The following is a 10,815-nucleotide window of genomic DNA, read 5'->3' on the forward strand; positions in this document are numbered from 1 at the left end:
CTGATCTGCCAACTTATATAAAAATGAATTAAGGCGCTGAAAATCGAACTGATGGCTGGTGAACTGATCACCATTGTACAAACTGGACCGTGTAGCATTTTTTTTTTTTTTTCAAACCGATTTACATGGCGGGCCTCAAGAAATCGCTTTGGTGGCTGGCATGCAAGCACCTAGATTTAAGAGTGTACATAGGAAAAACAAATCGTAATATAATAAGTTATGCATCTCAATAAGGAGTTATAGTAATATAAAATATCCTAGTAAAGCGTATATGAGATTTCCCAATATGCTAAGCAAAGATTGTTCAGTAAACATGTCACTTCATATGGTTATACCATATAATATAAGAGTTACTCGTACGTATTATTGAGCCTAATGTTGATTAAAAGAAAGAGACGTTGTAAGAATATGAAAGGATTGCTTTATTGTATTAAAACAAAAGATTCAAGAACTTTGATCATGTATAATTTGGTTGTTAAAAAAAAATCACCTAAAAAAACTACTGCTTTATAATTTGCTCTCAGGATACATAAAGAATTAATAAAATTAGTTCAAGAAAGTAACTTTGCATTTCTGCATGCTATGTTTCATCGTAAATAGGCACAGATGGACTGATATAAGTAATACAAGAGGGTCAATCGGGCGAGCTAACTATACTAAAAAACGCCAGATTCCCGTACCTTGATATTTTTGCCAACAACCATTTAAAAACATTACTACTATTACATACGCAATGCAAACACAATCGATGGTAATGTCTTGTCAGATGAACTAGATATTAAAGATAAATAGGCGATCGAAGAACGGCAATCATGCTTCGGTATTTGAGTATACAGCACCGGATAAAATACGATATCGAAATGACCATTTGAAAACGTTAAAACAATTACCGGGCCTCATCGGGCCGGACATGGAGTATTGGAATTAAGTGTAGGGTGAAGTACCGGAAGCCCGTTGTGATGTGAAGACAGTTAAGTTTGTACTAAATACTTGCAAGGTCGCTGTGTAAAAGAAGAAAAAGGCGAATTTAAGAATTAGGAGGAACAATTGCGATTTGGAAAGAATGTAAATGTATTCGTAAGAATATGAAGTTGGTGTAAAATCCAGAGAATGTTTTTTATCATGTCTTTATGAAGAAATGCCAATACAAACAAAACAAAATAAATCACCCAAAAGAAATGAAAATGCCGAATCCTATTACGCAAGAACGCGTATTTTCTCGAAAAATATTTAAAAACTAATTTAACGAGAAACCTAAGGAAAGATTGGAAGGGAGACCCACAAAATGATGATGACAACAGAAAGCAAATAGGCTTTGTTGATATGAATGCGACATTTACGTTTTTTAATTAAATAAATAAATAATTAATTAATTAACAGCTGCTTCATAAAAACGGAGTCGATACGGATAGTTCAGTAAGCAACCTTAATTGTGTCGATGGATAAAATGCATTTCTTACGGAATGCTAGTAGGTATTTTTGAAAGAAAAAAAAAATTGAGAATGTGCGCGCTAGAAGAGGATAGGGATTGTTTGGATTTTCAGTTTGCCTAACCCCACTATAACTCGCATACAAATACCGTATAGCTATAGCGATAGCGATGGCAGAGTAGTCGGCATTCATGCTTTTTGATTAGCCTAGTTTACCTTACCCTAACCTACGGTGCGCTGGTGGCTAGGCTAAGTGAGATGGCAAAACGTAGTTGAAGATAGGCTGCATTGCATATCTGCCATGCGAAGCCAAAGCTACGCAACGCAATGCGATTCAGTATACCAGTAATTTCGCACATTAACACAGGGAAAATAGGACCGGTATGTGGAGAAAAGGGATGTAGCTTGTGTTTAAAAAAAGAAAATCCGATTTGAAAGTTTGAAGCTGGAAGCAGGAAAATTTTCAAGCTGGACCAGGAAAAATGAAAAAGTGCTATAACAGGAGTTACGGCCGATTTTAAGATATCGAGACAAAACAATGTCGAGCCAAAGTAGTGTCGAGGCAAATGAAAAATATTCCCAAAACTTGGAAGAAAAACTAGAATGGCGCTAACATATACTGGATTATTTGTGTTTGATGATTGTTTGTCGATTGTCAGTGTTGGATATTGTGAGATATGAACATGATAAAAGAACACAATGAGAAAAGGTAGTTGATGTGTAAAGACGACTTGTTGAAAAAAACACAAACACCAGGTTAGCTAAAGTTCATGTGCCAAGATTGGATCGACAATGTTTTGATTGGCGGGATGATTGGTAAAGCGTTACAAGTTTTTCCTTTTGGTCTAGGACATTTGTTATTCAACTATCAGTTTCAATAGCCTATACCCTACCCTAGCAGAAAAAATTTGTAGCAAGAAAACATGGTGAAATTTTCGAGCTGACAAAGTATGCTTGCTCAGTGAGGTCACAGACAACAAAAGAAAAAAAAAAGAGTACACAAAGTAAACAATGGTGAGCAAGCAGCTAGCATCGAGAAGGAAATGATGTTAAACAAAAACACCGAAAAAAACATAAACGCGGCCGACTAAGCAACGTCTATGAGAACAAACAAAACAGTAATGAAAAGTTTCTCCAACTAATAATTGTAGGCCACATAGAACTTGTTAGTAAGTAGGTAGGTAGGTCGAGGCATATTATGTTAGTGCTGTCCTAGCATCCATCGTTTAGCACTGTACTTTGACACACAGAACTAGGTGTTTTAAATTCATAACAAAATGCTACATTTCTGAATCGTACAAAATTTCCAACATGATAAATAAAGTTACCACCTGGCACCTACAACGCGATTTCCACTCTACCAGCATGCATGTGGGGTGCAGTAAAGCGGGACATAGGTTTGCAACACTAGTAAGACTTAATTGAAGACCACGAAAATTTAGACAGGCCAAGGTGGGGGGAGGCGAAGATTCAAGTCGAGTGTGGTACTAAGTGCCGAAGCAAACCAAAGAGAGTGAAGAGAGGAAGAGAGAAAACATGAGGCAGTAGTAGTAAGAGCAGACAGTTAAGAGGCAAAATTGGTGAAATGAATAATGAATGAGCGTACGAACAGAATCTGCGTACGAGGAGAGAGAATACGTACGAAAAAATGAGTATGAGTACGTACGAGGTCAACAAGACAACAAAATTTTTATAACATGATAGAGATGGAAACGATTAGAAATTGAGACATTTGCAATGGATTGAAAAGATACGAGTTAAAACTGGCTGGAATGATTCAACATTGTCGATTGGTTTGACAAGAAGATAAATTAAACTGAATGAAATAATAAATTCAAAGGAAAAAAAAAATTTAAAATAAATTGAAATAAATAAATAAGCTATCCAAAAATAAAACAAATACTAAATTCAAGAAAGCATGGCTTTTCAAATATAATAGCTAATCATACTAGTTTCATACTTGCTTCAAATCAATCAAAAAATATCGTATGCTGTTTATCTTTACTGTCTTTCCTCTAGTTTTTGTTTTGCCACACCGACTTTTGTGGATTTTTAATTTATTTTTTTTTTTAATTTAATTTATTTTATTTTATTCAATTATTTATTTTTGATTGACTGGCAAAAAGTTATTGTCATCATCATACATTCAATATCATGCCCATTTTTCCGAGCCCCAATATCATCCATCGATCCCCTCCACGATTCACGTCATTATAGACATTGATATGTTCGTTCGCGTGGGAGACATGCTTCTATTCCTCAAGGTCATAGCGACACGTTACACTCTCATCGACTTATTAGCGTGCTTCCGTATTGCCGAACACTCGCAAGCTCACCACAACAGGGCAGACGCTTTTCCCTCGCCAGATGCACCGCTTGAGCCTCTTCCCCTTAAGCAGTTGGAGCGATGATGTGCGATGTGGGAATTCCATGAGCAAAAAGAGAGACGAGGGACTTTGACAGTTGGGGGCCCACGCTTCCCTCCAGGAATGTCGGTTAAATATTGTTAATCTTTATTGTTAGTAGGTGGGAGGGATATAGGTTGGAAGAAGGATGGAGAGTTTGTAAAAAGAATATAGAAATTGGTTTTTACTGTTGAAATAGAACAAGAAATTTATGATGATTTAGTTCTAAATTGATTAAAATGTTTCTTCCTTTACATTTCAAATTCTTATTAAATTTTATTAGATATGGATTGAATTGTTTCTAAAGGTATTGATGTATTTTTTTTTTTATATGAGTACATTTCATTACTTCTTTTTGTTTATCTTGTTTATTATTCTTTTGTAATATATATATGTATATATATATACATATTTATATACATATTTATATAGAAATAGATTTCCATACGTATAGATAGATTATATCTTTTTTTGATTTATTTTAATTCAATTTAATTGATTTTATTCAATATGTAATCTACTTTTGTAATCTATTTTCCTTTTTTCTTTATCGGGCATTCTTTGCTATTATATTAGAATATTCATTATTTTATTATTTTATTATGGCTTTTTTCGTCAACACTCAACCCCAGCTTTAATTGCTCGAATCTTGGATTGCTGGTAAGTATTTGCGTTCATTTTCTTCTTCCTTTTTTTTTGGAAGCTATTTCTCCCTCTTTATAAAACTTTTCTCTCATCGTTTTTTCCTTCATGCTTTCTTCTTTTTACATCAAATCTTTATTTCACTTCTTTTCTAAAATCGTACGCTACACCACGTTATCCTTCACTACAATTCCTTGGTTTGTTGACTTTCCTAGTAAGAACACATACGATGATTAAATATTTCCCTGCTCTTTCTTCCATCTTTTTTTTTCTCTTAAACATCCAATTTATTAAATTATTTTTTTGTTTATTTATTTTATTCTTTTTAATCTATTTTATTTTTATATTTCTGAAACTTTCTTTATTGCAACATTGTTCATATCGTTCAATTTTTCGTATGTTGTTTGTCCATCATCACACATTCTCTCTGTCTTGACAAAAAAAAATATTCGCTCCTTTTTTTTTTTTTTTTTTTTTTTTTTTTTTTTTAATTTCAGCCCCTTCTTCTCCACTTTCTTCCTTATTCTAGTTTGTCCCTCTTTTTCAATGTTTATTTACAATTACTTTTCATTTATTTTATTTTATTTTATCTATTTTTCTTTTCTTCTTTTTTGCCTTGATTGAGATATTTCCTTGCCCTTTTTCGGTATCTCTCCTTTTTTATTTACCTGTTCAACACCTTCATATCACAATACTCCATGCTTTCGGCATTTATCAAACTATACTCGATTATTTGTCTCAAACTCGCCTGCATGCTCTATAGCAAATCTTCCAATCTCTATCATCTTAATCCAACTCTCACCCATTTGCTGGCAAATTTTTTTTTTTTCCTGTATATGGCCAATTTTATTCCTCCCCCAACTGCCGAAATCCTCAATACTCTCCTTGCACTGCACTATTTGCCCCACCACCGAAAGGTCACCTTAGCTTGCCTTCTTTGCCGATTCCTCCATCTTTTTTAGTGCCACCCCACGTTTCACTGCCATTCCCCACTTTTTCAACTGCCGTTGTCTCATCATAGTTGACACTAGCGAACTTCGCTTATACAACCTTTGATTTTGTTCAAATGCCGTCCACCCAATGATTAATTTGGCCTACATGCCTTTATTCCGATTGCAAAGGTTAAGCTGAACCCTTCTATTTACTTACGTAGCGCTCAAACCTCCTACCAAGGTTTCTAATAGTTCTCTGAGCTTGTCGCTGCTTTCCTTTTTTGCCTTCCCGCGCTCTACCACGCCAATCCTATTTACCTATCTCCTTACTTTACAATTGTCTTGTATCATCGATTGCCTCATCTTGCTTTACTTTAATTCACTTTTCCTTTCCCTTTTTTCAACCTAGTTATGCGCTACCTTTGTTTTCCGCACCGCCAAAACCAAAACAAACTCGTCGACCCCTAATGCCATCCATACTCCACAACCGACCGGCTAAAAACCATCAGTTTAGCTATTAACTTGCACTACTACTCACCATTCCTCTACCCCATGCCATTCTTGTACATGCTTTTTCTTACAGTTACAGTAAAGCTACTCAATTCAACAGAGAATTTCCTTTTTCATAAATTTTTCTTTTCCTTCTTCACTCTGCTCTCCTCTCCCTACGTTTACCCATTCTTCTTTAGTTTATTGGTCTTAACAATTCCATATCATACCATACTATCCTATCCAGTATTATACAACACAATACCCTACCATACCATACCTTACCTTACCATGCCTTGCCTTGCCCTCCACTTTCGCCTGCAGCCAACTCTACTTCTTCAATGGTGCCCCCTTCGGCAGTGTGCATTGCCCTTCCAATCTCATCTTTTGTTTACCCCTCGCTTCTTGTTACCTCAAATTACCGGTATTTTTGAGTAACAAGTATTTCGATTCTGCCGCAACATGTCGATCTTGCTTTTTCTTTAATTGACATCATTAATTGTCCCTGAACAATTGAACTGGACCCCTCGGCATTTGGGGGCAGTTGCAACTCAGATCTCGATTGTTCGTTTGGGCAATGCTGCTTTTTCGTTATATATATCTGTAGCTGCCTGCTGGTCTTTTACAACTTTTTTTCCAAACAAAGTCTCTTTCTTTGAAGCATTGAATTATCCTTTTGCAAAGGTGATTTGTTTATCAAATCTAAGTACGAAAATACTTGTTCTTGTTCTTTTACTTGTCTTCACCATCGATTGGTTTTGACCATTGGATACACTTTCCATCTATCCATTCTTCTTTTCTTCTTTGTTGATCATTTTTTCTATCTTCATTCTGTTCGCCTTTCATTGTAGGTCGAGTTTCATATACATAGGTGTTGCCAACATTTCACCTACTCTTTCTTAAACTTCTTTTTCCCCCAAAAAAAATTCCTTGTTCCTTGATTCATTTTCAAGGTCTATTGTGCTTTGCTTTCTTCTAGCCATCGAATTGGTACTGTTTTTTTATTTTTGCTAACTGCTAAAAATAATTACAGTATATCTCTGCTCAATTCAATTCCGAATTTTAATTCGCCGGTTTTGTTTCTTACGAGCTTCTGTTGATTCTTTTCTTTGAATAGCAATCAACAACTTGGAGTATTTCTTACAAAATTCTATTCATTGAACTTTGTCGTATTCCTCACTTTTTCTCCATTACAGACTTGCTTTGTGCTCACTTTCTCGCTCATTGCTAAGTCTTGAATTTTCTTCCACAATTGCTACTATCTGTTGAAGTAAAGTTCTTTTTACGTCGCCGAGTCAATCCTTCCCTTGATTTGTTTCCCTCCAAGTCAAATAGGATTCACTCGTGTTTTGTCGTAACATCTGAATTTCTTGAAATCGGTTTTCCCTGCTTATTTATTACATTTCTCAAGTTTTTAAAAAACCTTAGTCTTTCTCTATCGTTTTTTTTCTGCTTATATTTCCTCTTCTGATTTTTTTTCTTTGTTTACCAAAGTTTTTACAAATATTTGTACTTGTTTATGTTATAGAAGCTAGGCTATCTATATTTCATACTTTTAACCTCGCTTTCTTATATCGTTTTATTTCCTTTCCGCTAATTTTTATTATTATTTATTTATTGTTATCTCGGCCGTGGTCTTCTAAAGTCCCCTCCAAGCCCGTTGCCTGTTATATAAGAGCTGGTTCTTCTGTCTTACTTCACTAATTGCATTTACTTTTTTTTCCAACTCTAATTCCCCTTTCTTTCTGTAGGGATTTCCTTTAAACTGTTAACATGACTCAAAAAAATACCGGTCCACGTCGGCGAACTGCCGTTGCCTGCGATAGATGTAGACGCAGAAAAATCCGTTGTACTGGTAGTGACATTCCTGGACAACCTTGTTTAGCTTGTCAAAAGGCTCACGCCGATTGTCACTTTTCAACCACCTCGTGGCGTGCTTGCCGTAAAAAGTCTGCCCCTTTACACTGTCCTTCAACGAATGGAAAGACCAACGTCCTTCCCTCTTATGCCTCAACACCTTCATTATCTCCTATGACCTCTTCACATTTCCCTTATGCATCCGACGGTACCTTAATATCGGCTACCAACCATTGCGATGATTGCTCTTATAATCCTCACTACCTTCCTGTGAATTCTAATGGTAGCTCTCCATCTCACACATCTTCCCTTGATTCCATTCCTGGATATGCTTCTGGGTCTGGTCCTTTCAAAACTCCTTATCGCCCAGTTGCTGTTTCTGAGAGTTCATCAAGATCCTCATTCTCCATGGGATCTTCTGAATTTGCCTCATCTACTTGGTCTCAATCTCCAATGCAATCTTCATTATATGTATCTCCATCTTCTCAACCGTTAGATCGGTTTTCCCCTGCTAGTTTCCCTTCCAAGGAAACTTTGACATCCTCTTCTTTGAGTTCATCTGTCCCTAGGAGTGTTTCTCTTAGCAACTTTGCCGATTCCAACACTTCTAACTATCCTGAGAGCTCCTTGTTACCTGCTGCTAAAGTCGGCAATAATGGTTTTGTTGGCAGCAATGTATTAGGTAGCATGTCATATTCCAACGTTGAGGATAGCGTTAGATTTCAAACAGATTCGGTCTCTCAAATGTCAAGTAAGTCTCTTGAACATTTACCCATGCTTTCTGAAATGACTCTTTCAAGTTCAGCTTCATTTGGTGCATCCGTTTCCCCAAAATCTACTCCTGGTAGCAATAGCACTGGTGCTGCCGTTGATACCAACAGCGTTCATTCCAATGGTGGATCTGATTTGGATTATTCCTCGTATCTGACGGATTCTTCTGCTGTTGATTCACCTTCTCTTGACGCAGACGAAGTCCTTCGTAGCTTCAATCTGGCTAATGACCCGATTGGAGCAGTAGATCCTCTTACTTTGGAGATTGACCAAGGAAGTGGAAGCCAATTGCTTGGACAGCAATCTTTCGCAAATGACAGTTTGAATGCCAAACAATCCTCTGGCAAACTCGGTCCTCTACCTCCCCAATCTTTTAATAGCTCTGATTACATTTCATTCGACGAGCCTTCTCGTTATTTAAGTGATGACGCTAGCTTATGGCCAGATCAATATGTTGACAAAGTTCAGCCTTTAGCTACAATGAAGACTTGTAATCCTGCTGTTTTCTCTTCAAATACATCTCTGGATGATATGTTTTTCTTTATTCGTGATTTCGATGAGGATCATCCAATTCAAACTGCATATTAAGTCAAATTTTGACATGGCTTTTTTGTTGGTTGTAACCGGGAAACGTTTATTTCTCTAACTTCGTTGTTTTTTGAGAATAAGCATTTTACCTTTCATTTCTCTTCAAAATCCGGCATTATCATTCTTTAATTGAGAAGAATAATGTTTTAAACCCGTCTTTTTTCCCATTCCAAAGCCAGCTTTTGCGTATCCCGGTAATACACAACGACTAAAAATGGTTGTATGACTAATTTGCTCGGCACCTTTTCATTTCCCCCTTTTTGTTCATTTTGATTTTTTCCAGGTTTTGTTTATAACGAGGTTTCATTTTTGTTAAATTAATTATGACTTTCCCCTATTAATACAGTGTATCATTTACTTAACCATCGAACGTAGCATAAGTATACATGTATGTGTCAAACTTGTAGACTTTTTGACTTTTCATTAGAGTTGACTCGTTCATAATTTTATTCATGCATATTAAGGAATTGAGTATTATGTGCATGGGTTTTATATCATTAATAATACTTGTAATAATCATAAATACAATAAATCCTCTGTCTTTTATTTATGCATTTTGGCGAGGCAAAGCGGGCTATCATTCAGCGCAAATGACAACCTAGAAGCCCAGGGCCTTGCCATTTATGTGGGGTCAATTTTAATTCTACCAAGTTAGTCGATCCATCTGCTGAGTAACCACGGATTAAAAGAACATCCAGCGTTTTATTGACATTATTAGATATGAAAGTAGGAAGTTCTGATAAGGAAGTAACATTTTGAACATGAACTAACTCATCACCAATACAGAGACCAGCTTCTTGAGCCGGACTTTCGACTGCAACAGAATCTACAACACAGAATGGCTTTACACGTCCTAGGATTTTGGATCTAGATATAATATCATTCATGTTGTAGTTAGCAGCATTAAAGTTAAGGGGATCTGCTTCTTGTGCAAGTTTAGTTTCATCATTAGCGGCTAAAGATTCTTTGGAAAATCCCGAAAATACTTTTTCAAGTACCTTCTTTATCTGATCTTCTAGTTCTCGATGATCGTTTCTGAGTGTAATAATTTCATGGCGTGCTGTTCTAATACTAGGCACATCAATATCTGATCTTGGGAATCCGTCTTCAGTCAATAAAGGTGTGTCCATTGTTACACGTTCCTATAGCACTTATTAATATAAATCCAGGATGGCAAAGCCATAGCATTCGTTTCAAAACCACAGTTTATTACCTTAAGTAAAACGCCTTCTAATTCATTCAATCTATTTTCGATTTCACGCTTTTTCAGATCAAGCTGTTTAAATTCGTCCATTTGTTTAAAATATAGGATAATTTAATCCTTTGTGAGAATATCGTTTATTTAGCTGTTGGTTAGTATGGAAGGCGACTATATACATTAGGCGGTTTTTAAACACACGAACGCAGCATAGCGTGCCTAGACACTTAACCTTTTTGAAATCTGTAAATAGATTAAAAACCTTATGATCACATTTTAAAAAGCTTCCAAATGCAACTTTGTAATCCTTACATTACTTAACAATGTATAGTGACACCTACCATGTTAACTTTTCAGTGTTTGCGTAAAGCTAGTATGGTTCGGTTTGTTTTTATAGTGATCTTCGAGAATCATTAATTTTGATTATCTTATTGTATAAAATTCGTAGTTGTACAAAGTAATTACTTCCAGTATTTATTTTTGACATTTATTAATCCATAATT

The 10,815-nt window shown here is 35.8% G+C and overlaps 3 protein-coding genes and 9 long non-coding RNA genes across 12 annotated transcripts; 6 read left to right on the top strand and 6 right to left on the bottom strand.

Annotated features, from left to right (window-relative positions):
• Positions 1–25: 25 nt before the first annotated feature.
• SPOM_SPNCRNA.1063 lies at positions 26–3,474 on the bottom strand. Its single transcript, NR_149908.1, has one exon. It is a non-coding gene; the product is annotated as a non-coding RNA, possible alternative UTR (long non-coding RNA).
• Positions 676–2,589, top strand: SPOM_SPNCRNA.1064. The gene has a single exon (NR_149909.1). It is a non-coding gene; the product is annotated as a non-coding RNA (long non-coding RNA).
• A 128-nt stretch (positions 3,475–3,602) lies between the features above and the next one.
• SPOM_SPNCRNA.4372 lies at positions 3,603–4,057 on the top strand. The gene has a single exon (NR_193733.1). It is a non-coding gene; the product is annotated as a non-coding RNA (long non-coding RNA).
• A 413-nt stretch (positions 4,058–4,470) lies between these two features.
• SPOM_SPNCRNA.4373 lies at positions 4,471–4,678 on the bottom strand. Its single transcript, NR_193734.1, has one exon. It is a non-coding gene; the product is annotated as a non-coding RNA (long non-coding RNA).
• A 158-nt stretch (positions 4,679–4,836) lies between these two features.
• Positions 4,837–5,862, bottom strand: SPOM_SPNCRNA.1065. The gene has a single exon (NR_149910.1). It is a non-coding gene; the product is annotated as a non-coding RNA (long non-coding RNA).
• Positions 5,202–5,720, top strand: SPOM_SPNCRNA.4374. Its single transcript, NR_193735.1, has one exon. It is a non-coding gene; the product is annotated as a non-coding RNA (long non-coding RNA).
• Positions 5,863–5,961: 99 nt separating the features above from the next.
• SPOM_SPAC2H10.04 (uncharacterized protein) lies at positions 5,962–6,336 on the top strand (the record flags this gene model as incomplete). The annotated part of the gene is made up of 1 exon (NM_001356199.1): positions 5,962–6,336. One exon carries the CDS (start codon positions 5,962–5,964, stop codon positions 6,334–6,336), a length of 375 nt encoding a protein of 124 aa, NP_001343134.1.
• On the bottom strand, positions 6,066–6,474 carry SPOM_SPNCRNA.4375. Its single transcript, NR_193736.1, has one exon. It is a non-coding gene; the product is annotated as a non-coding RNA (long non-coding RNA).
• A 48-nt stretch (positions 6,475–6,522) lies between these two features.
• Positions 6,523–9,484, top strand: SPOM_SPAC2H10.01 (transcription factor). Its single transcript, NM_001020355.3, has one exon. The coding sequence runs from the start codon at positions 7,672–7,674 to the stop codon at positions 9,112–9,114; it is 1,443 nt and encodes a 480-aa protein (NP_594923.1). The 5' UTR covers positions 6,523–7,671; the 3' UTR covers positions 9,115–9,484.
• SPOM_SPNCRNA.4376 lies at positions 6,614–7,239 on the bottom strand. The gene has a single exon (NR_193737.1). It is a non-coding gene; the product is annotated as a non-coding RNA (long non-coding RNA).
• An 82-nt stretch (positions 9,485–9,566) lies between the features above and the next one.
• Positions 9,567–10,458, bottom strand: nas2 (26S proteasome regulatory particle assembly protein). Its single transcript, NM_001020356.3, has 2 exons — positions 10,328–10,458; positions 9,567–10,256 (listed from the first exon to the last, which is right to left on the bottom strand). Exons 1-2 carry the CDS (start codon positions 10,406–10,408, stop codon positions 9,696–9,698), a joined length of 642 nt encoding a protein of 213 aa, NP_594924.1. The 5' UTR covers positions 10,409–10,458; the 3' UTR covers positions 9,567–9,695.
• SPOM_SPNCRNA.1066 lies at positions 9,694–10,746 on the top strand. The gene has a single exon (NR_149911.1). It is a non-coding gene; the product is annotated as a non-coding RNA (long non-coding RNA).
• The last annotated feature ends 69 nt before the right edge of the window (positions 10,747–10,815 follow it).

Source organism: Schizosaccharomyces pombe (genome assembly GCF_000002945.2).
Source record: "Schizosaccharomyces pombe strain 972h- genome assembly, chromosome: I".
Taxonomy (NCBI): domain Eukaryota; kingdom Fungi; phylum Ascomycota; class Schizosaccharomycetes; order Schizosaccharomycetales; family Schizosaccharomycetaceae; genus Schizosaccharomyces; species Schizosaccharomyces pombe.

Bases quoted from the DNA above. Each gene is read 5' to 3' on its own strand.
- SPOM_SPAC2H10.01 (NM_001020355.3), top strand. From the start codon at position 7,672: ATGACTCAAAAAAATACCGGTCCACGTCGGCGAACTGCCGTTGCCTGC.
- nas2 (NM_001020356.3), bottom strand. From the start codon at position 10,408: ATGGACGAATTTAAACAGCTTGATCTGAAAAAGCGTGAAATCGAAAAT. The intron at 10,257-10,327 runs GTAATAAACTGT...TAAGTGCTATAG, and splicing joins TAGAAGGCGTTTTACTTAAG to GAACGTGTAACAATGGACAC.